Source organism: Aricia agestis, chromosome 3 (genome assembly GCF_905147365.1).
Source record: "Aricia agestis chromosome 3, ilAriAges1.1, whole genome shotgun sequence".
Lineage (NCBI taxonomy): Eukaryota > Metazoa > Arthropoda > Insecta > Lepidoptera > Lycaenidae > Aricia > Aricia agestis.
In genome coordinates this window covers 13,982,864-14,008,265 of record NC_056408.1, presented here as the reverse complement: position 1 = coordinate 14,008,265, position 25,402 = coordinate 13,982,864, and the positions used below count along the sequence as shown (strand labels likewise).

At 38.3% G+C, this 25,402-nt stretch overlaps 4 protein-coding genes across 5 annotated transcripts in view; 2 read left to right on the top strand and 2 right to left on the bottom strand.

Moving 5' to 3' along the window:
* The window catches only part of LOC121725768 (ectopic P granules protein 5 homolog), a 41,873-nt gene extending 40,162 nt beyond the window's left edge, over positions 1 to 1,711 (top strand). For both annotated transcript variants that reach the window (XM_042112870.1, XM_042112869.1), the window contains exons 38-39: positions 524 to 727; positions 965 to 1,711. In XM_042112870.1, the coding sequence (XP_041968804.1) occupies positions 524 to 727; positions 965 to 1,214 (454 nt within the window). In that variant the 3' untranslated portion in view covers positions 1,215 to 1,711. The remainder of the gene's footprint in view (positions 1 to 523; positions 728 to 964) is intronic.
* Positions 1,712 to 4,694: 2,983 nt separating this feature from the next.
* Positions 4,695 to 10,099, bottom strand: LOC121725341 (peroxisomal membrane protein 11C-like). The gene is made up of 4 exons (XM_042112234.1): positions 9,834 to 10,099; positions 8,163 to 8,327; positions 6,132 to 6,316; positions 4,695 to 5,012 (listed from the first exon to the last, which is right to left on the bottom strand). The coding sequence occupies exons 1-4, from the start codon at positions 9,888 to 9,890 to the stop codon at positions 4,754 to 4,756; spliced, it is 666 nt and encodes a 221-aa protein (XP_041968168.1). The 5' UTR covers positions 9,891 to 10,099; the 3' UTR covers positions 4,695 to 4,753.
* A 5,228-nt stretch (positions 10,100 to 15,327) lies between these two features.
* LOC121740499 (peroxisomal membrane protein 11C-like) lies at positions 15,328 to 17,536 on the bottom strand. The gene is made up of 4 exons (XM_042133212.1): positions 17,216 to 17,536; positions 16,836 to 17,000; positions 15,716 to 15,903; positions 15,328 to 15,616 (listed from the first exon to the last, which is right to left on the bottom strand). Exons 1-4 carry the CDS (start codon positions 17,273 to 17,275, stop codon positions 15,343 to 15,345), a joined length of 687 nt encoding a protein of 228 aa, XP_041989146.1. The 5' UTR covers positions 17,276 to 17,536; the 3' UTR covers positions 15,328 to 15,342.
* Positions 17,537 to 19,935: 2,399 nt separating this feature from the next.
* Positions 19,936 to 24,704, top strand: LOC121740619 (exocyst complex component 1). Its single transcript, XM_042133353.1, has 6 exons — positions 19,936 to 20,241; positions 21,140 to 21,431; positions 21,624 to 21,823; positions 22,072 to 22,590; positions 23,017 to 23,198; positions 23,616 to 24,704. Exons 1-6 carry the CDS (start codon positions 20,053 to 20,055, stop codon positions 24,487 to 24,489), a joined length of 2,256 nt encoding a protein of 751 aa, XP_041989287.1. The 5' UTR covers positions 19,936 to 20,052; the 3' UTR covers positions 24,490 to 24,704.
* The last annotated feature ends 698 nt before the right edge of the window (positions 24,705 to 25,402 follow it).

Genomic DNA, 25,402 nt, shown 5'->3' with positions numbered 1-25,402 from the left:
TAGTTACGTTAAAAAAAAAAACTAGAACGCCCACTTTGACCCATCTTCGTCAAGGGTCGTTTTGAGCGAAAATGATGACGTCATGAGTGACGTCATAGCCGCGATCAAAACGACCCCGGTCGCCAAAGGGAACGGCAGAAGGGGACGTTTTGAGCGTTTTGGTCAAAATTAACGTCATCTGGAACGCAGCCTTTGTATAATAAAAAGTTTATATGATACTGTAAATAGCTCCTTTGAATAAAAAAATTTTTACATTAAATTGTGATACTTACACCTATTTATTGTTGTTCTATGGGAGCGTTCAAGTAGTACGTATCGAAGTTTGGGAGGAGGGGTGGGGTCTTGTAAAACGTTACGATGCGTTACAAGGGCGGGAGGGGGTTATTTATACAACGAGGTACGTTACATTTTCTAAAATCTTTAAAAATAGCGTTACGTAACACTCGAACCCTCTATATGCAGACATATAGACAATATTATTGTGTTCATCTATGACTTATAATAGTAGTCAAAAAACTTTCAGCATGGACAACGAAGTGATAATATCATTGTGGGTGTGTGCGCTGTGCCGCGTCGCGCGCGAGCTTCCAACAATAGCTGACGGCGAGGCGGCGGAGCGCGCGGTGGCGGCGCGGGACGCATGCGCGCTGCTCGCCAAGTGGGCGGGGCTTAAGCGTTCGCTCATACAAGTGGTTACGCTGCAGCATGCCACTGTACCGACGCAGAGGTAAGTTGTTATTTCACGTTGGTTGGTTTACTATAAGACCGAATCCCAAATTATGAAATTTGATTTAAGATATTTTCTACTTTTTACGTTGAAGTAAAATATATTTTTTGTCTTATCGGTAAATCACTGTTAAAAATAGGTTAAGTTTAGACATAGTTGAGATGGATATTAGATTTTTACTCATATTATATTAGAGTCCAAATACAGTGCATGGTACAACATTTTTTTTTTTCGCAGGCACCGTCTCCTGTGCTTCTTGGGTCTGTGCATCCTGAGCAATTTACCGTCTACAGGCGTCCAGTCGCCGTATAAGGAGTACGAAAACGCGTGCCAATCTTCCTCCTCTTTAGGTGTCAATGTGAGTGATATCATCAAATGGGGCCAATATCCCAAGCCTGGCTACTTACCCCGTCTAGCTGTGATGCTGTTCCCAGACCGTAAAGTCTACTTTGAAGAGGAGCTTAACTTGGCACCCACCGATTTATAGTTAACAATATCTCAAGTCGAAATGTGTACCTTCGGTGATGGTGATAAGGTTTAATATCAAATGACATGAGGCACACTTGATAGCGGTAAAGCGCTAAGTGCTTCGAATAAAAAGCCTGATTAGATTTAGTATATCAATGTCCTAGTCCAATAAATGTTATAAGTATGTTATCAATTCTATAAAGCACTTATATGGGTCAACTCTACTCATTTTTCGTTTTACATAATATACGAATGTTTGTAAGTAAGATTATTTTATAGTTTAAATAATTAGAGAAGAAAACCTTCCGTTCCTTCATGATTTAATGTGTCTTTAATTATTATTATAATGAGGTCTATAAACATAAGACAAGTTTATGTTTAATAAGAATTTATTTACATAGTTACATAACTCATTATGTTATTTCGCGAACCATATTTTCTTATTCCTAATAAATCTGTAGTCTCAACAGTACCGGTAAATAAAATTTATTATACATACTTACTACTAAAAATACTTGAAACCACCAGTTTTTTAGGTAGGAAAGTTGCCTTACAAAAGGTTGCTTGTATTCGTTATGGAAACTATCGAAACAGAATAAAAATATTCACTCGCTATAACAATATAAAAATTATTTAAAAGGATTTGGTATCTAACTAAAAACTAAAATCTTAAATAATACTCGGATAGCTACTATAAAATCTCTTTTATAGTCATATTATACTTAATTATGTGAATAATATTAACATACGATTATTTTTAGTCTCATAAGTCATAACTTATGCTGCATTACATTATTAAAATATGGTTTAGGAAAAAACATTAAGTATGCTTAAATTATACAATAATTTGGTTTCCCTTAATCTTATATTACTTTGACAATTATTATTATTTAAATAGTCATCAAAATTGGTTTAAGGCCAACGTAGGTCGTAGGTATTTACAAATTTATTTTTCGTCATCGTTTCTCGTCATATGGCTTGATGGTTTTGTAAAAAACTAGCAACTTTAATGTTAGATATTTTGTGATTCTTATTTGTTATTATACTTTATTTTAATCGGCCAAATTATAAGAAATAAGAAAGATTTTTTAAAATTTTCTGTGATCTTCAAGTTTAATACAAATTCTTTTATATTATAATGACGTTTTACTTATACTGTGCCCTTGAAGACGTAAATGTAAATTAAGTACTTACCTAAGTAAATTATAACAACCTTAATAGGCACTACTTATATACATAAAAATATTTCCTTAATTATTATATTTGGTTGAATTATGTTCGGGCCACACTAACGAGAAACGCCGTTAATTATCGCGTTAATTCTAAAACATGTTATAGCATTATCGCCCTTACATGCCACTAATTAAAGGCGATAATGCTATAACATGTTTTAGAATTAACGCGATAATTAACGGCGTTTCTCGTTAGTGTGGCCCGAACATTAGGAAGACAGTCGCTTAACAGAGCGCTTGATATTAGGTGTACTTTTCATAGTGCGTAAGATATACATAGATATTACAATAAAATATAAAACAAAATAATTAAAGCGATTACAGAGGTCACATGTGTACAGTTTATCTAATTCTATCTACTGGATAAGATATGTTTTAATCTTGCGATAAGACCGTACTATTGTTATGGACAAGGAAATATTATGTGAAGTACTGTAACAACAGTAATATTAATATCTCTGTAGGCATTTGAGCAATTTTAAGGTAGGTATTGTGTTTTTCGAAGGCTTCTAATCGCATTGGCCAAACTATGTGAAGGTTAAGCCTGGTCTAGGCCAGAATATAATCATACGCCTATATGATACAGGGGATTCAAGTTTAAATAATTATTTTTGTTTTCTTATAAATATAATGTCTAGTTTATTTTACTAGATGTGTATTATTATGGAATGCAATCTACGAATAATAAAAACTAAGGAATCGTAACTCCCATACTATTACCGTTATAAATTTGGTTCCTTTTGATCCTGTCATGTAACGTCAGCCTAGTACCGCTCAAGGTCACCTAAATATTGCAAATGTATTGAAATGTGTACCTAAGGCCGCCTCCCCATATAGACGAACGCGTTGGCCAACGCGTCTGCCAACGCGTTAGCGGTGCGCTTGCAGCGGCGTTTGTGAGTAATCCACACATAGGAAGGTCGTTCAGACTTCAGTATGCTTTGGATCGCGCCAATGTGCGGACGGATTCAAAATGGATGTTGAGTCGCTAACACCTGCAGCTGTATATTTATTCACAGCTTATAATTACTTTGTAAATGTGGACAAGAAATTTTTTTAAAGGGTATTCTCGAAATTAATACATAAAAGGCGAGAAAACGTAACAAACAAAGAAATAAACTCACTTTTACATAATATCTATACTAATATTATAAAGCGGAAGAGTTTGTTTGTTTGTTTGAACGCGCTAATCTCGGGAACTACTGGTCCGATTTGAAAAATTCTTTCAGTGTTAGATAGCCCATTTATCGAGGAAGGCTATAGGCTATATTTTATTACGCTAAGACTAATAGGAGCGAAGAAATAGAGGAAAATGTGGAAAAACGGGGGAAATTATATGAAAGGGCTTATTTGAACGCGCTAATCTCAGGAACTACTGGTCCGTTTTGAAAAATTCTTTCAGTGTTAGATGGCCTATTTATCGAGGAAGGCTATAGGTTATATTTTATTATGCTAATACTAATAGGAGCTGAAGAAATACAGGAAAATGTGGAAAAATCGGGGGAAATTATATGAAATTGCTTATTATCTTAAGAACTACTGGAGCAATTTTTATGTTATTTGGCAAACATGATGAATAGACTACGTGAAGGGACATAGGCTATTTTTTGCGGACAAATGTACGGTTGCGTGAAATTCCTAAATTACGCAAGCGAAGCCGCGCGGAACATCTACTATATAATAAAATCGTAGGAAAGTCAATTCTGTACATTGAATGTTTTTGTACATTAAATAATACTTGGGACGTGATCTACTATGCTAACGCGGACGAAGTCGCGGGCAACAGCTAGTTTTATAATATTAATATAATATAAGTAATTATTTTATTACCTACTTATTATTTATTTAATTATTACATATAAAAATTATAACATATTATTATAATTATCATAACTATAACTCCGGGCGAACTGGTCGCGCGGCCTATGTGTGGATGGAGCACGAAGCTTGCGACAAATGTCCTTTCATCTTTGCCGACATTTCCGACCCGCGCGGCAAGCTCGCAGATGCTCGCAGACTCGTCGGGCAACGTCTAAATACCTACGGCCAACGCGCGAACGCCCGTTCTACACACAATGTTGAGTGCCGGCATAAGGTACACTTTTTTGACAAGTATTGTGGAACATGTTTTTTGACGGAGTTACTTTTCCTTAGTTTTTATTATTCGTAAAATGCAATTCAATAAAACTTATTGTTATTGGAGTTCCGCTTGTTGATCCACAGAGAGCAACCATAGCTGTCAATAATATAACGTAATGTCCATTTGAAAATTGGTTCTACAGTACTAATATCACACGTACAAGAGTAATTATTCTTCAGCACAAGTTTATCGCTGTTGAAGCTTCTTCCCCTCAAAGTGTAGCACTATCCCGAGCGCGGCGGCCGCAGTGGCGAGCGCCGCGGCGTGCGACGTCCGCACGGCCCCGCCCCATAACCACCCTCGTGGTAACCACGTGACCGCGTGGATAAAATCCAGCAGCAGCTTGGTAGTAGTTAACGTGGCGTACTGGAACCGCCGCGGCGCGCATTTCGTACGCTTAGCTTGGTTTAAATTCTGAGCTGCGATGTGGAGAGCTCGTAAAGACCTAAAAGGGTAAAAATGGAATCTTAGACACAAGAAATTATAGAAGTGAACACATGGTTTTACAGTTTTCTACCATGTAGATTGTAGACAAACCACACTAGACAAAACCTGAAAATGATTATATTACAATACGAGCTTTTGCCCGCGGCTTCGCTCGCGTTATAAAGTATTATTATATACAAACTTTCATCCCCTATTTGAAATCCTTTCTTAGCGGATGCCTACGTCATAACATCTACCTGCATGCCAAATTTCAGCCCGATCCGTCCAGTGGTTTGGGCTGTGCGTTAATAGATCACTATGTCAATCAGTCAGTTAGTCACCTTTGAGTTTTATATATTACAATACCTATATTGTTTGAGAAACTGTAATTTATCTAAACAATTATAATTAGTAGAAGATACGATTTTGTCTCGCTCGACGGGATAATTACCTAACGCTTGATTATACTAACATTATTTATAGAAGGTCATTTTGTTTAAGGGGGGTATTACATTATCATTTATATTGGATCATTTCTGTGATCATATATAGGATCCAATATATATGATCATTTGATCATATCTGCATATTACATTATCATATATCATTGATCCTATTTTACGTCATATGTGGTTTCAATAGCCAATGGAGGACGCTAACGCTGACAGGTATTGACGTCAGGGTTACTAGATCTCAGAGAATTCGATTTGTCAAAAGAGATTGTCTTTTTAATATGGCTTGTTTTTTGTTATTTCAGCAAGATTATCGAAGTATATAATTAGAAAAATAATTACATTACATTATTTGAAACATATTAACGAACAAGAAATTAAAAACTCTTTTTTATATTAAATAACTGGCAACACCTATTTCTATGACCGTATTGGATCCAATCTCTCAGCAAATGTCAAAAATCTATGATAAAGGAAGAAATGAATCATATGTCTATATTACGTTATCCAATATCATTGACTCAATGATCTCGGATCCAATATATATGATAATCTAATTGTGCTTATCTATTATTTCCGGTCCCCCTTTTCAAAATTACATACCCCATCACCAAAAGTTCCATCGCAGCCGATCTTAAGTAGATAGATTTAAGGGCTCTATATCTACTTCATTTGCTGGAACGAACCTTATGAGTCCCACAAATGTGTACAGCGACCAGAACAGTTTGTGCGCGACCTTCACCCTGTAGACGGTTTTTTCGTCGAGGGAAAGACAGCCGGTATCGGCGAGCCACATTAACTTCTCGGCTTGCAGGTACGCCAGAGTGAATAGGCCGTTTGACACTCCCAGCGTGCCCCAGAATGGGCCATCCTGAAAGAGTTACATTTGACTTCTATTTTTCTATGTTAAGAGGATTCCACACCGCCCTTTTTTCCATACAAACGTTGTCCCCTGTTTCCTCCCTGGATAATGCTAGTAGAGTTATAATTTTTTTTCCTGAATATCTACGGCCACTAATACAATGTCCCTATGTTTTCTTTTTTTTCATAATTTAATTATTAAATAAGATATGAACGTTCAAAAACCCAAAAAATGGCCAGATTTTCCACTGTGTTCAAACGTCCAGAAAACAGATTTGGCTAGATTATACAAAAAAAGCAAAACATAGGATCAGAGCTCAAGCCTTTTTTTAATCTTTAATGAAAAAAGTACTTAAATCGGTTAAGTTTTGGAGAAGGAATCAGGGGACAACGAATCGTTGATTTTCTGGATTTTCTGCAGTTGTCTCTATCGCGTTCTGCGGTACCTATAGGCTTGAGGTAAGGGAGACAGCTATAGATATTACACGTACTTTTTTTCATTTCTCTAGCCCCTGTTGTATCCTCTTAATTGTTATCCCGAACGTCATGAAGTTGCCCATACAATAATAAAAAAGTTATTCTTTCAGCGCTGCTACTTTCAAAGAGTGAATTTTTAAAAAGGCATTTTTAAAAGCGGAATCCGAAACTATAGGAGATAGCTAGTATTTAAAATGTATTTCTCCAGACGGTAATTGAACCGGGTCGTTAAAAAAATCTAGCTATTTGTAGGTTAAAGATACTCAATATTAATTAATCCGCGACACGTACTTCAATAAAAAGCTTAATCGCTTGAGACTCACTGCCGCACTCCCCGCCCGCGCCGTACTGAGAGGAACATTAATTACTTAAATGGAGATTTTGACATAAACCCCATACATTGTCCTCTTCATTAAATTGAAAGTTAATCATAATTTAATATCTGTGGCCGCCGCGCGCCGTACTGAGAGACATTTAATTATGCGTAACCTTTAATTTAATGAAGAGTTTGACAGATAATGTATGGGGCTTATCTGTCAAAATTTTGAGTTAAGTAATTATATTTCAGTAAGTAAGTAATTAATATTCCATTAAGTACGGCGGTGTGTGGTGGTTAGTCAACCGGCGAAATAATAAACAGTTGACAGTGATGATAATAATCATTATAACTTCGATAACCCAGGGGTTCCCAAACTTTTTTTTTTAGACAAAATGCCCACTTTGAAAGCAAATTATGTTTAGGCGCTCCCGATTTGAACGTTCAATTTAAATGCATCTAGATGAAATCAAATTACAAATCACCCCCCCCCCCCCCCCTATCTACACAACGCCCCCATTTTTTTTCTGGGTCCCACACCGTCCTCCTTTAGGGAGCGCCGCGTTATTAGTCTGAACGATAAGATGAGAATGGCGAAATATATTTAGATACAAGGGACTTAAAAATACGTGCGATAGCTCATTAGATTCGGGAAGACTTCTAGAAAAATGTTTCGGAAGCGTGTATTAGCACACAAGAAATTGCAAAAGTAATAAGTAAATTAGATTGCAAAAAAAAGGTATTACGACTATTTTTTTGTGTGCTAATACACGCTTCGGATACATTTTTCTAGACGTCTTATCGAATCTAATGAGCTATCGCACGTATTTTTAGGACCCTTATCTCTATATTTCGCCATTCTCAAACTTATCGCTTAGACCATGCTTAGACTATATCGCCCCCTTTGGGAAAAGCTGCGATAACCGGTACCTACAGTAAAATAAAAATAAAACTGAACCAGATATGTATAACGTAACACTTAGGTAAACAAGGTCGCGAGTGCGACTCGCGACACACGTTTACACGTATTTTGGGCAAAGCACGTTTAAATATAGACACATACCTGCTTTCCCAGTCCGTAACTATAAACTGCCTTCAGCACTGCCGCATCGTCATACAGACGAAGGGTAGCTCGTGTACTGGCCAGCCCAGCGCTGGCTTTCATCAGACTTGGCCGATTCCCGGACGAACCGCATAGCTTTAGAGCGTAGCATGTAAGCGAAACTACCTAAGGGATTATAAAATTGGTAATACTTTATTTGCGAAATACTTAAATTATGGTTTTATCTTTGATGGTTACCTAGACCTCCTAGGCATTAGCTTTGAAGTGAGCTAAGTAATATAGAGCAAATGTCAAAGTTAAACAATGATTCATGCCGTGTTCAAAACCAACGGCCACATTTGTAGTCATGAATCACTGCAAACTTAAAGGAAGATTTGTAAAAGTCTGAGGATATTACGTTTGTGAGGACCCATTGACGTATCACGTAGCTGTAAAGCAGCATCTGGAATGACGCATTTCGGAAATGTTCGTGGAATCGTTGGACAACCCAACGCGGTAAACAATATTTTCCACACACTCATAATATTATTTTTACTAAGTTTACGGTAGTTTATTATATGTATGAGAATAACCAGCTGGATTAGCCCTTATTCATAAATCATAACTCTTAGTTTACAAGTAGAGTTACATATTAAGTTACTATTAGTATTACAGTAACAATTTGAAAACTGTCTTTTTTTTAATAAGTAACCGGAGGTTTTAGGGCTAGAATAATCGGCCAAGTGCAAGTCGGACTCGCGCACTAAGGGTTCCGTACCATTATAGACGAAAAATAGGCCAAAAATTGTGTTTTTGTATGGGAGCCCCGCTTAAATTTTTATATTATTTGAATATTATTACTTATTAATTTTTAAAGTAGACGTTATAACTAAGGCATTTATGAAAATTTTATGTTCCTAGCTGTTGCCATTATTGATAATGATAATGAGCAAAAAAGGCCAAAAAAAATAATGTTTTTTGTAATGGAGCCCCGCTCAAATATTAATTTTATTTTGTTTTTAGTATTTGTTGTTGTAGCGGCAACAGAAATACACAATCTGTGAAAATTTCAGAAGTCTAGCTATAGCGGTTATCGAGTTAAAGCCTGGAGACAGACAGACAGACGGAGAGACATCGAAGTCTCAATAATAGGGTCTCATTTTTATCCTTTGGGTACGGAACTTAAAAAATAATTAGAATAAAAGAAAATGTTGATTCTATATGTATAGCTAGATATATTACCTAGATAGTAAATTTTGGGTAAATTAGGTAAGTTATACCTTGGTTTCTTCTAAATTCTAATTATACCTAAGGGAAAATTTAAGTAATTGAATAATGTTGTAAAATGTTAGTTACCCACTTCGTCCACTCATGTCTTCAATTATTTATTAAGTCTATCATGTCGCGAAGTTTACGGTGAATTCATGAACACGAGATAGATCATATTTTGCATTGGGCCAATGACCTATCTCATGTTGACATTGATGATTCGTCTACTGCTAATAAATTATAATAATTATTAATTAATAACAATATGCACAAAACAAATTTATTTATTATTGCCCAATTATTGGCAATTCCTATTTTTGTCATTCCTAAATCCTAATAATTCGAAACAAAAATCTAAGGTGCCAATAATGGGATGCCTGCCAACGATGTGGTCGTTTTCCCTAAATGTGTCTACAAACTGACCTTATCGCGATTAGCATGCACCTGCAACAACTCACAGATCTCATTAACAACAGTCATTATTTTCTATCACCATTCACACCTATCACACATTCAGTTTTCAGTAAGGAGCAACTGATATTACATAAAATGATCACAAAACAAATGATTTTTTTTATCAATTTGGGTATGTAGATTAGATATTGTTAGTGCTCGTAGGAAACGGATAACACATTATACCTGTAGAAAAAGTCTTTAAATGATGAATCGGATAAACCGATAAAATAGGCGTAGGCGGTAGGCCCGTATGTATAAATCGCTCTCAATCTCCTACTCAATAATAATCTTGGCTGATGCTCTGTCAGCGTCTTAAGATAGTATTTAATTATTATTATTAGTTCGATATCAACTTTGACACCACTTAAGACTATATTAATTAAAACAGCATCCCAATTATATGACCTTTAAAAATCGGTGCTTATACCTAATTACGGGTCAGCTAGTTAGTGATAGTTTTACACTAAGTGGAACATTAATCACTTAAATGTAATTAATTCAAAATTTTGACATAAGCCCCATATATAATCTGTCAAACTCATCATTAAATTAAACGTTAATCATAATTAAATGTCTCTGAGTACGGCGGACAGAGGTTGTAAAGAATAAGAGCTTCGAAATTGCAAGGGACTCTGAATAGGGTTGAGCCAATATTACATGAATGGCTGATAAATGAGTAAGGGAAAATCTTTTAAAAAATCATACACTAACTACTAGCTCATATTACATTAATTATGTAGATTAGCAAATTTGGAAGCTGCATATCGCCATATATCACTTAGATAGTATAAACTGTAAATCATATATCTCTTACCGGGTTTTGTTCCTTTACCTTGGGTAGTGAAATATTCATATTTTCGGAATTCGGAAACAATCACTTTCACAGCTGTAGGTATTTTCTACACGAACCGCAAGATCATTTCACTATTATGATAATTATCACTAGTTTAATTCCACAGTTAACTTTGCTTTAAGCAGTTATTATTTTCTCACATTTTAGTCTGGCCATCCATGTCACCGAAATAGAGATACAATTAATCGGTTGTAAATAACAAGCGACGTCCTGCTCCTTGTTTCGAATCGAAGTGTTTGTGATCCATAAAACGCTTGCGTTTTTGTAAACGTTTTTGGGGATTTTTGATGCAGATTCTTAAAAGGCTGCTCTTTCGTAGAATTTCAAAAACTTGTGTATCCAGTTCATTTGCATAGATAAGTATTATGGAATACTACGACATTGGTAAACAAAGTCATATGTATAAATCAGTTCACTGTGAAAGTAGCAGCGCTGAAAGACGAAATTTTTTTTTCACTTTTGTATGGGCAAGGGCCCAAGCGTCACGAGTTTCCCCATACAAAAGTAAAAAAAATTTTGGTCTTTCAGCGCTGCTACTTTCACAGTGAACTCTCTACAAGGAACACGTACACACCCTAAAGTATTATTACTTATTTTTGTTACACCCTGTATATTGCGAGGCCCTCTGATGGATGACGCACGAGGACAGTTTTTTTTTATTTAACCGACTTCCAAAAAGGAGCAGGTTACATGTTCGGCTGTGTATATTTTTATTTTTTATTTTTGTATGTTCAACGATTACTCCGCCGTTTGTGAACCGATTTTTTCACTTTCACTCCAATTTGGTCCCGTTTTCACAAAAGTGGTGATCTCATGATGGGATGTATGAGTAATCGAGGGATGGGAACTCCTCAAAACTTATATGGAAACATATAGGTATAGTGATTTTGGTTTTACCAAAATGCAAGATTTTACACCAAGGTATACTATGATTCCTAAGATATATTCGGATCTATCTATACAGGGTGTAACAAAAATAAGTGATAATACTTTAGGGTGTGTACGTGTTCATTGTAGAGAGTTAACTGTGAAAGTAGCAGCTCTGAAAGACGAAAAAAAATTTTCACTTTTGTATGGGCAAGGGCCCGAGCGCCACGAGTTTCCCCATACAAAAGTGAAATAATTTTTTGGTCTTTCAGCGCTGCCACTTTCACAGTGAACTCTGTACAAGGAACACGTACACACCCTAAAGTATTATCACTTATTTTTGTTACACCCTGTATAAGATTGTATATAGATAGATCCGAACAGAACTCCGGATTCCTAATAGATACAAGTTTGGGGGTTCAGTCGCTATTTTAAGAACTGAAAGCATATGCTACTATGCAAATTACATTCATCATCATCGTCATTACCACTTCAGGGTCATCAATGTCACATGGTTGTATATGGATAAATGGTTGTATATGGATACATTATGCCCCAACACTATATCATAAACACAATAATTATATCATCAAGTTATGTGCTTATTATTATTGGTACTTTTCATAGCGATTTTAATAAAAATATAATGTTGTTTCAAAATAAATTATTCAAGTTCTAATCGACTTATGTACTTACCACAAAATTGAACATCACAAATTCAACCTTAATTTTAACATTACGTCTTCTGAGATTCGAAAGAAAAAAGAAAAGTAAATTGATTCGATACTACACTAGTATGAATTGAACCCTTAGTATTTTTTTTTTTATGAAACAAGGGGGCAAACGAGCAAACGGGTCACCTGATGGAAAGCAACTTCCGTCGCCCATGGACACTCGCAGCATCAGAAGAGCTGCAGGTGCGTTGCCGTCCTTTTAAGAGGGAATAGGGTAATAGGCGAGGGTAGGGATGAGAAGGGTAGGGAAGGGAATAGGGTAGGGGATTGGGCCTCCGGTAAACTCACTCACTCGGCGAAACACAGCGCAAGCGCTGTTTCACGCCGGTTTTCTGTGAGAACGTGGTATTTCTCCGGTCGAGCCGGCCCATTCGTGCCGAAGCATGGCTCTCCCACGTATAATTTTTTTTTATACGTTTTGTTTTCTTATGTAAGTATGAAAATACTTACATAAAACAATGCCTGTTCCAAAAGTTTCAAATATTCTGTCAGAGAACTGAAAATTCAGCTAAGAAATTTAGACTAATTCGAAAAAAGGCACTATTAGATAGAAAAAATTATTTAATACTTTTTAGTTCATATTATAAGGATGTGGTAGAGCCATGCTTCGGCACGAATGGGCCTGCTCGACCGGAGAAATACCACGGGCTCACAGAAAACCGGCGTGAAACAGCGCTTGGACTGTGTTTCGCCGAGTGAGTGAGTTTATTGGAGGCCCAATTCCCTACCCTTGCCTTCCCTACCCTTCCTTACCTCCTCACCCTGTAATCTTATTCCCTCTTAAAAGGCCGGCAACGCACCTGCAGCTCTTCTGATGTTGCGTCATGCGTGTGTCCATGGGCGACGGAAGTTGCTTTCCATCAAGTGACCCGTTTGCTCGTTTGCCCCCTTATTTCATAAAAATGTTATTTTTGTTTTTATTTTGGAAGTCGGATTTAATTTTTTGTTAAAAAGAATAATTAAAGAAAGAGTTTATTGATACTCAAAACTTTTATTTATAAATATATATTTTTTTAATATTTCAGTATCAACAACTGTTAAATCCTTAAAAAACCCTCGTGGTCCAAGGGGCGGTCGCCCACACCGTCTATTTTGCTATGCCGTCTACAGCTTACGCCGTCTCTGTCGATAGTAGTAACCCCTACAATGTAGATCTATCATAGGTCTACATTGTAGGGGTACCTATGATTATCTATGTAGGTAAATGAGAGTGAAGGAATAGAGAGTGCTCTTGTGTACTGCGCACACACTCGAGCACTATAAAATTACTCTTGCGTACCTGGCCTGGTTTCAATGAAGCTGGCCACCGTCACCGAAATCGGTGTGGGGAGTATTATTAAATGGAGTATAAAATATTGATTTTATACGGCTATCTCTAGTAGTCCCCAGTAGGTACAAGGAACTAAATTTTTTTAAAGCCAAAGTGGGCGACAACGCCTCCTTGTGGGCGCTGAATGCCTAAAGGGCTACATTGTGTAGAGGCTTGGAGAATTTATAATTTCAGTTCATTTGGATGAATTTTAAATTAAATGCATCTATTCCCTCACATTAGTTTAATTTTTTAGCTAGCAAGTTTTGGAGGCGATTTCTTAGCAATTAGCATACATAAGTATACTTAATATTTTGTTAAACGAAAGAGAGAGAGAGAAAATAAATTAAGTCTATTATATTTAAAAAAAACACTTGTGCAAGTTATTGTTTATTTAAAATAATAATCGTCGTCTTCGAAAATTATTCCAATGAAACGTACATTTATATAAATACAAGTAAGCTGTGAGTGTGATGTGTGGTAGTTTATTATTGTATTACAAAAAACTGAACCGACCAGTATACTTTAACTGAACGAAGTATGAACCAAGTATGAACATGTCTTCTGCACTGCATTTACTCCAAACTCATAAAAAATATACATAATATACTTAACAATATTTAAATAGTACCTAATACCTATGTATTTACACATATTTTTGTAAACTCGTTAAAATATAATTTATACAATAACTTTCTTCTGCACTCTTATTTCTCAGTTATTTTGTACACCTATGTTGTACAGAATTTCTCAGTTATTTGAAATACTTAATAATAAAATAAAAGGTAAAATTTTAACCACAATTAAATATAATTATATTGTTACGAACTAACGACACATAGCTTCATCTAGCTTCAAACCAGCGGAACTTATCGGGGGAACACAGACAACATAAATCCCTAGATGGCGTTAAGTGTAAGATTACATGCGCGTATTCTCTAGAAACATTCAACCCATGTTTACGCGAGTCAGATCAGTCAGATACGTTCTACAAACGAATTCTCTGGAATATTCTGGCACTCACCTCGGCCCATATCCGCATAGCCGCAGTCAGGCGGGCCAATGAATCAGTTCAGTTCGAGCGATCTTCCAGGCGACTTCGGTGTGAAAACAAGTTATTAAGAGTGACACTTACGACTTGGCTACTATTTAGGACAGTGATAGTGCTTAAACTGTACTCGGCGAAACATGGCGGTAGCAGTCATTAACTCCCTGTCAAAAACTTGTCATTTTCTATACAAAGCCACGATTGACAACATCTGACACTTCATTGTCAATCGCGGTTTATATAGAAAATGACAAGTTTTTGACAGGGAGTCAATGACCGCTACCGCAATGTTTCGTCGAGTACAGTATAGTATTTTGGACCTAGTGCTAGTGATAAAAGTCTTCAAAGAGTCAGCAGGTATTTCTCTCCAAATCCTGCGAACCCTAGCACGTAACAATTTATAATATAATATGTTTCCCACGACTTTGTATGGACAAAATAAAATCCACCTGAACCATTCACTTTACCGCAAAAGCGGCTACTCTATGCGGTTTTATATCTACATTCATATTTAAAAAAAAAACTCTTTATGACATTATCATAGACAAAGAGCAAAATAGTACCTACCTCATAGAGGAAAATAATATATAGGGTACCTACCTAGTACCTCAAAACATAATTTAGGAATAAAATTATGTAATAGAAAATCCTATGTTGTACAATAATCATTTTTGTAGCCTTTTTTTGGCAAAATACATTGCTATACCAATAACTGAGGAGGTGGTAGCAATAGCCGAAACTTTTGTTCCTCCAATTTTTTCACCCCACAACCAGCCAGATGGCAAACAGCTCACTGCATGGGTTATATCCAAGCATAACTTTCCTGCAGTAACAGCTTGAAGAACTAGGTTTATGTTCAGTTTTTTTCTGACTTCTACTGCAATTTCGGGGCTGAGACAATCTCTACTCCACCAAAGATGCCGAAGTGACCGGAATGTCCTAAAAAAACATTTAATAGATCAAATATTTTGTGAAATAATTATCTGAAAACTTTAATATTTTTTCAAGTTTTATTTTTCATATCCCAAAAACACTTACTGTAGAAGTGATATGTACAAGCTGGCTGCCCACAATGCTGTGCTAAATATTTCTAATTTGTCTGCTGTGTTTGGTGACAACTTCAGTATGCCAACATCATACAGCCAGCAAGCTTTCTCCACTGGCAAGAATGCTTGATCCACCATGTTTGCCATCACACCCAAAATTGCTGCTGTTTTTGAACTTTCCTATAATAAAAGAATACTCTACTTAAAGTGAGTTCTTCATACTTCAATCTTTTTGTTAAAATTTGGTTATAAAAGTAATATAAATGTGTTATGTATAATGTGGGTACTTGTAATATTGTGGGTAATTGTGAACAATTAATAAAACAGTCTGCTCGGGATCTCGGCATTTCATTGACGTAACAAAATGTATCAATTTTATTACAAGCCAGAGTGTATTATTATTGTGACTTGAGAAATGACTGGAAATACTTACGAATGGTGGACTATTTTATATTATATGTTTTGTTCATAAAGGTATTCTTAATCCATCATTAGCTATTTCTCATGTTTACTTAATCAACCCTTAGCTTAAACAATTTAAATTATACAGGATTATTTTTTCACCAGTACTATAAATAAACATACGTAATAGTTGTCAAAAAGAAAAAATACTAGCGACTTTTGTTACTACCCCTTTGGAATAAAAACAAAAATAGCTCCGGACTTATTTGCTAAAGTAGTAAAAATTGTGGATGCATTACACATTTGATGCTGTATCCACACATGCCGCCGGCTTTGGTGGCAAGGCAGTCTGAAAGCCGGCGGCAAACCCGGCGGTATAAGCCCACGGCATGTGTGAATGCGCCATGAGGCAACTCGTTGTGCCGCCCGGCGGATCGCTTACCTCACCCCGCCGCCTCTACCTCATACGGCACCCATTGTCGCCTTGTAATTAGTGCGCTCAAGCGGTATTATATTGGATAAAGGATAAATTAATTCAAATGAAAAAAATATATATTTGTGAAATATAGAGTATATTTCACAAATATATATTTTTTTCATTGTTGATACCAATGATGTGGTAAAATTTATTGTACTGGTGAAAAAATTATCCTGTAAAAGTCACAACTGACTAAAGAAATTTTGGATTGTGATAAAATTCTGAAACTTACATGTTTGCCTAGTCCATAACTGTATGTATGCCTTATCATTGGAATATCATCAAATAATCTTAACATCATCCTTGCATTTGACAGTCTTGATCCTGCACTTTGCCATGATTTTTCTTCTTTAATACAACCATACAATTTAAAGGCATAGCATGTAAGACGTACAACCTAAAAGGAATAATTTTATGATAAATTAATATTAATCAAGTAAAATAAAGTGGTCCAAAAATGTAGTGTTACAACACACAATTTATTTAAAACTGTAATCTTCTTATATTAAAGAGCAATAGAAGAAACACGAAAATTAACTAAGCAAAAATGAATCTTTAAAAGTTACACTGCCTACAAAGAAATCAAGTTTTAGGTATTTCCGCATACCGTACCTTGTCGCGACCATTATAACTATCTAATAGTTCACAAATATCTTCCACTACCGAAGACATTGTACAATATTCAAATTTGCAAAAGTACTATAAATTATTGTGTAGTGCAGGAATACTTCAATATGCGATAGGATATCTAAGATATCCAAGCAAAAGTAGCAACGTGCGTCCGCTTCGTTGGATTTTCATTTGATAACTATCACTTTTCCCATTCTTGTTTTTACTCTTGCAGACCTTGATCATATTAAAATTGAATTTCAAAAGGTTAGAAATGTGATAAATCTCGACATCACGGAACAACAACACAGCTAAATGTCACTGTCAAATGTCAAAAACAGCTGTTAACCAAGAGTCCGTTTCGAAACTCCCAATATTGAATATACTGGATATTTTGATTTATGTATAATAAAATTTGATTGGCTTCCATGACGTCAGTGTCAGAATAACGCCCTGGCCAATACACTGAAATTAGTAACGGGACGCTCTCCATAACCACTAAGCCCGGCCGCACATTGTCCGGCGGATCGTCACCCCGCACACTATCCGAAATATCCTTCCGGCGAGTTCGAGCCCACTCGGCTCAGTACAAAATGTAAGAGACAGCGCGGACGTTTCAAATTTCAAATTTCAAATTTCAAATTTTTATTTGCAACCAAGTACATATATAAATCAACATACATTGACGAAATATACAACTTATGCCTTGTTCGGGCGTTTGCAAAACAATTACAAAATTATAATTTTAATAATTATTATTCAAGTATATTCTTATTTTTATGGTATTCTAAATTATTAAACTAAATTATCTTGTACATTAGTATTATTACAGCGGTATTATATTATCATAAAATATTAATAATACCTACTTAATATATTTTATGAACTTAACTTTAAATACTCAAATCTATACTAAAATATTCTTCTAATGAGTAGAAGCAGTGTTTTATTAGATATGTGTTTAGTTTTCTTTTAAACGAGGGTAATTTATTTTCTTTTTTTAGGAAATCTGGTAATTTATTGTAAATTTTGACGGACATATAATAGGGACTTTCGTTAAGCATTTTTATTCTAGGGTAGGGTAGGTGTAATTTGTTTTTGTGTCTAGTATTGATGTTGTGAGTTTCTGTTCGTTCAACTGTTTCTGATCAGAAATGTCGTACAATGTGCGGTCGGGCTAATAAGGGTGCGTTCACTAGTCACCCAGTATATAATATTATGTCTATGAGTCACCCAGTACTCTAGTATGACTCTATAAGAGTCTGTCAAGAAAGTGAAGAAATGAAAAAGTGGCAACATCGTTGTGTCATCCCTTTCAAATCAATCTAAGAAAAAAGGGATGACACGGCGATGTTGCCACTTTTTCATTTCTTCACTTTCTTGACGGACCGACGGACGGACGGACTATATATGTAATAAAGTCCTCCCAGCATCCTCCCAGCCCCCAAGCTCCCACCTAAGCACAAACTACCTACTTGGGGACTTAGGGATACTACAATGGTGGGGTATTATAGATCTTTGGTTGGTGACTCTAGACTTGATTTTATAGATAAGGTAGAACTTACCAAATAAAATAATTCAAATGTCGGAGTTTTGTCAGGAATGTGAAAGAGTGATGTTGTGTTTTTGTATTATTTTCCTAAAATTGTGTTAATGGGATTTTTAATGTGTAATATTGGTACGATATTAACCATTAGATATTAGTTATCGTACACAAGTGTAGGAAAGTGATGCAATATCCAGAAACGAGCTATTTTGTGTTCCCTCCAAAAATCCATCGAAAGTTTCAGTAAAACGTCTACCACTTTACTGAATTGACTTTTTACTTCGACTTTGGCTAGACTTTTGACTTGACGATATAAAGAAACGATGCTGAAAAACGTATGCAACAAAATGGCGGGAAAACAGTGTTGAACTCAAAGAATATAACACTAAAGGAAGGGGCATAGCAAATAAGTTTCATTGAAACTGCTGTCGCCAAACTCACACAGTAACATTTTACGCACACAAAAGAAATAACCAATCACAAAGAGATTTCTTTTTTAAATACAATGTCGTAAAAACAACCCTAACCCTTTTGAAATAAAAAAAAATTAAATTTAGCAATACCAGCTCTGACTACCGAGTTCAGTTATTCAACGCTAGATGGCGCTTGACAGCTAAATATGATAAGACTTGAAGTTGTACGCAATTTTACACCTTACGTCAACTAATGTAAGGTTTAAATCCGTACTCACGAATTTCCTTTTGCGTGCGAGTTAAGTTATGTCCAGCTGGACATAACTATGGCACGCGGGCCACGCCCTTATGCTCTTTCCTGTAGTGTTATATATTCCGTGGATGAACTACTTGTTGCCAACAAGTAACAACACTGTTTTCCCGTCATTTATAAATTATAATAGGTACTTGACACTTAACAATTTTATATTAATACCATAAACTAATACAATAAAACTAAATTACAATAAAACTAGCGTAATAATAAATTAAAAAAAAGAACAGTTTAAATAAAAAAAAGGTTGTCATCCATACTGCTGCCTTTAGGGAGAGTGCTCAAAATGCTAGCCACATTGTCCCGCTGGAAGGCCAGGCTTAATTGTTGGCCATGGCTATATAGCCGAAGTGCCATAATAAGAAAAAAAAAGAAAAGTCAAATGTCAATTTTGACAAACACAGTTGACAAAACAAAAATAATTAAAAACAATCTAGACTTTATTTTACATAATAATTATTTTTATTTATTTAATATTAATTAGTTATAGAGATAATCTATCGATTTGATAACAATCTAGATGATAATGTTTTCAGTTCTGTAATTTTGTCAAGATACGAAACTAAACATGAAGCTGGAAGATAGTTTTAGTGGTCGAATAGAAGGCGTAGACGCTGGGGCAATAAGTGTGGAAGTGACGAATGGAGATAAAAAACAACGTTTGGCCATTGATGGGAATCATCTCATTCTATTCGATAATGCTACGAAGCTGCGCTCATGGCCATTGCACTCGATCCGCATCAAGACGGATTTGCCAGTTAGTCATCTGTATCCAAATTAATTTCACACCTTTCACATACTTTAAATCTGAGCAGTGCTATTATATATATATTCATACTAAGAAATGATTTTGATATTAAGAATTTCTTTAATTCTTTTCTATGAATACTTTAGGTGTCAACCTAATAGGGATGCTATGAAGTTCTCATTTTCCCATCATGTTACCAACAAAAACAAGCACTTTTTATGTAATGTTATCAGAGCATTAATGTTCTATAATGTTTTAAACATTTTGAGAAGGTCTGAATTTAACACCCCCTTGAATATATCCATGATCCACAATTCATGAGAGAATAAACATAGTAGATGTTTATATAAAATACAGAGATTGGGGTGTTACTGTCAAATTTTTCATTTATAATATTTGTCTTCATAGACTAGTGTTTCCCAGCCTGTGGTCGGCGAACCCCGAGGGGTCCGTGACTCAAAAAGGTTGGGGAACACTGGTATAGACTATAGGGCGTATATATAGGGCGGGACCTCTCGCTCTCGAGAATGGTTCGCTGCATTCTCGAGAGCGATGAGGCAGAAAGAGGCTGCGGAGCGGAACAGAGAGGATGACCCATCCTCCGTTCCGCTCCGCCGGCGTAGGACGGGAGTGCGGAGGCGTCCGTCTAATTTACGGCTCCGGGCAAGGATGGCAACCTGCCCGGCTTAGCTAGTCCTGGCGCCAAGGGGAATGCTTCAGTTTGCCGGAGCATTCCCTTACTTTGGTGGAAGTCCGGTCCCTTTTGAGGTAGACCCAATTTTTAAATATTTACGGTCCTATATGCCTCTATTTATGCAAAACATAAACATTAAAAAGAATGTTTTATACCCACTTCATCCACTTACATTTTCAATTAATAATTCTTAACAAACTCAATCAATTGTAGGATGGTGGAATCTCCATAGAATCTAATGGAGAGATTTTAAACTGGAGCTGTGCAGACGAGCGTTCGCGTGCAGCGCTGGCGGCGGCGACGGCAGGTGTCGCGGTGGACGGTGCGCCGTCGGACGCGGCGCTCGCGGCGCTGCTTGACGATGCCGATCCCGACGATGCTGACGCCGAGAGACGCGTCAAGCGGCTCGGCGACACGCTCGCGCGCCTCGATGCACTCAACGTGGCCGGCATGCTCGCAGCCGCCACCGACGGCGGGGGAGCTCGCCTCGCTGAAAAACTAGAAGGTGTAAAGTGAATTGTAAAGTGTGCTTAGTTGGCTAGAAAATCTAGAAATTATAACATATTATTAAAGAAATACAGTTGCACATAAATCATCAAATATTATTAATTTATATATTAATAACATTTGATAATTTATGTGCAATTGTATTTCTTTAATAATATGTTACCTACTACAATGCTAAGTGTGTGCGTAGCGGGTGTGACGGCTGGCGCGGGCGTGTCGGCGCGGCTGGGGCGGCTGGAGGCGTTGACGCGCGCGGCACCGGCAGCGCTGTCGGCGCGGTCGGGCGCGGCGCGGGCGGACGCGGCAGCCCGCGCGTTGCTCAGCGAGTTAGCAGCTATCTACCGCTGGCTAGACCCACCCGAGCTAGCCGACCTCGATGCTCTACCAGAGGTACTGTATGTCATAGAGCAGTTGCGGTTCTCAAACTTATTTGAAGGCCCCCCAAAAAATGTTTTGTCTTTGAATGAATTATCGCCATGATGGTGTCTGATGACATTCCTAAAAATAATGTATGTATCGCTCGCGGAGTTCCTACGTGGCTTCTGAGCCCCAGGGGACCGCAAACACTTTGAGAATGGCTGCTATAGGAGGCATAGTGGAATATGAACCATTTTAGAAGTTTTCCTTCCTTGACCCAGATATCTCTAGCGACGGCGGAGGGGCGGGCGAAAGCGCTAGCGGCTGCGGACGCCTTACGTACTGCGCTGCGCGGGGGGCCCGAGGGCGGGTCTGCGGCGGCGGCGGCGGCGCGGGCGCGGCTCGGCGCAGTGCGGGAGCGGCTGCGGCGGCTGGGCCGCGCGCGCGACGCGCTGTCGGCGGCGCTGGCGCGGCACCTCAACAACGTGATGATCCACCTGGCCAACGAGCGCAAGCCGCATCACGCCGGCCTGCTCGTGTACGCGCCCTTCATGCGCTGGCTCAAGGACATGGACGAGAAGGCGTTCGATGGTCTGCTGAAGGTGTATGTGGGCACGTGGAGCCGCAGCTACGAGCGCGAGCTGGCGGGGGCGGCGGAGACTGCGCGCGGCACCCTGCAGCACGCCTCGCACGACCAGATCGATCCCACGCTCGACCGAGTGCTCACCCTCGCCGAGACCCTCTGCAACGCCGAGCAGGACTTCTGCATGCAGTTCTTCCACTTAGACTACGAGCCCAAGGTAGGAGTTAGGGTCATTCAGTTTCCGCTGCAAAGTGACGCGTAGACGCCGTCAGATACATTTTTAAATGAAACTTTTAAATTTGAACTTTATTCACAGATGCGATTGCGGGACATGTATTTGGAGTCTGTCAATTCAATATATTTTTAACCAACTGCAAAAAAGGAGGTTTTTGTATATGTTAATCTATAGCAGCTTCTGAACAAATGTGCCAAATTTCAAGTGTATGTATGTATGTTGTTATATTTGTGCGTGCATAGTCTGATTTAAGTGATTCTTTTTTTGTTGTATTAGGTATTGCTCAACTTAGGGAATACTGCAAGTTTCATCAAAATCGGTAGTTTTTGAGATAGGAAATTTTAATTCTTAATTACATACAATTTGAAGTCGGTTTTATCTTTTTAAAATACTATTATTTTTATTTAGAGCGCAACCGCGGAGGGTGGGGACTCGGCGGGTGCGGACGGCGGCGAGGCGGAGGCGGGTGTGGCGGAGAGTACGCGGCGCGGGGGAGGGGCGGCGGCGCGAAAACTGCGCGCGGAGCTGTTCCCCGCGCTAGAGGCCGAGCTCGTCGGTCTGGTGGCTTTTATAGAACGACTGGAGCCCTAGTGAGTGTCCTCAAATATGTTAATCAATTCAAGTAATAAAAGGGAAGATGCATATAATATAAAATATAGCATTAATATGCGACTACAATGTTAAAAGTAAGTACATAAAATAAGACAATTGCGTTTTCACCTTTTCATTGATTTGGTAGTTGATTTGTGAAAAAATAAGCATTTAAAAACGTGGATTGGAAGATCATTAATAAAAAGTTTTTTAATGTACAAAATTTCATGTTCCCCATTATTATAAAATATGGTATTTGGCGCGGGAAAACGTAATATTATAATTATTATTTTTATATAAGTACACTAGTATTATTTTTTAACATAACAAGTAAATATCTCTTTTTTTTTTCGCAAAAGTCATCAATATTTCATACAAATAGAGCAATGTTAAATCGCTTATCCGTTAACTTTCAGTGGTGCTATGCGAGCGTTGGCTTGTGCGGGGCGGCGGGTCTTGGGCGAGGGCGGAGATTTGGGCAGCGGGATGGAGGCGCGGTGGGCGCGCGCGGCCCTGGCGGCGGCGGCCGTGGCGGCCAAGCGCGGCGCCGACCGCGCCGTGGCCGACCGGCTAGCGGCTCTGGCCGACGCCGTCAAGCAGGCGGCCAAGCGGCCCAAGTGCGGCGTGCTGAGCTTCATTCCCGAGCTGGAGGAGATGAGCGGTGTGTGCGAAGCCATCTTCGCGGGCGGGCGACGCGCCGACCTCGACCGCTGGTACTTGTCGTTGTGCACGGGCATGGTGCGCGCCGTGGCCGCCGCGCAGCACCCGCGCACGCCGCGCGCCGTCGTGCAGCTCGAGAACTACCACCGCCTGCACGCCGTGGTGAGCGCGCTGCGCGTGCCGGCGCTGGAGGGCGTGCGGCGCGACGCGAAGGCGCGCTATGCGGAGGCGCTGCGCTCTTACGTGACGCAGTACTTTGGGCGGCCACTGGAGAAGCTGGCGGCGTTCTTCGACCGCGTAGCGGAGGCGGTGGCGTCGGGCGTGCGCGAGGAGGAGGTGTGCTACCGCGCGGCGTTCAGCAAGCATGAGGCCCGGCGCGTGCTGGCGCTGTACCCGGCAGCGGAGGTGCGGCGCGCGCTGCACCGCCTGTACCGTACCGTCGAGAAGCACCTGAGCGAGGAGGGCGGGCTGCTGCAGGTGGTGTGGCGCGCCATGCAGGAGGAGTTCATCGCGCAGCACGTCGCTCTGCAGGCGCGCCTGGCCGCCTGCTACCCCGGCGCCCACCTCGCCATGCCGCTCTCCACGCAGGACATCCTCGATGCCTTCTCCGACATCGCGCGAGAACACTGACTTTCATTAAAAAAAGACTTCAGTGTTCTAATTGTATAATAATTTCAAAATCATGTCTGTCATGTGTATTGCTGATGATTTCTGATGATATACTTAGGGCTGATAAAAGTGCTTTAAAAGCACGACACGGTCGTTTTATATTATATTTGGTCGACACTAACGATGGAAAATGAAAGAATGTATTTTAATTCATTAAATATGTACAGTTAAGACTAAAGTAAGTATAGAATATAATATTATAATGTTAATAATTATTTTGTTACTGTCAATAATTATTTTGTTGTAGGTTAATAAAAGTATTTAACTTCTATTTTTGTTTTATTTTAGAATGATTTTGCATATAGCTCAAGTTGACTCAAGATTTTTGTAACTCTGATATGAAATTTCAGTAAAACCATGACTTTACGACTACAACAAACTCTTACTGATAAAAACATTGTACCAGCGCGGCGAACCTACGTACTTGCGAGTATGTTGCGAGTAGAACATAGAGAAATATAATACACGGGGGAGTAGGTAGAACAATTTTTAGGGCAAAAAAGTAACAGCTGCATTTGTTTGGTAGACGAAATAAAGGCAGTTAAAATTTGTGACGTATTCAATAGTATGTCAAAGCCTAGACTTTAAGCAAGTAGTGAGGGAAGTATTATTATTTTTACTTATTTTGTGAAACGATGCTGGAAATTTGTAGGAAGATATAGTCTGTCAAGAAAGTGAAGAAATTAAAAAGTGGCAACATCGTAGTGTCATCTCTTTCAAGTTTCAAATCAATCTAAGAAAAAAGGGATAACACTACGATGTTGCCACTTTTTAATTTCTTCACTTTCTTGACAGACTTTAGACCTATAGTTTATTTAGCTGTAGCGCCATTAAAAAAAAGAATTACTTGTCAATGTCAGGTCTCAAAAAAGAA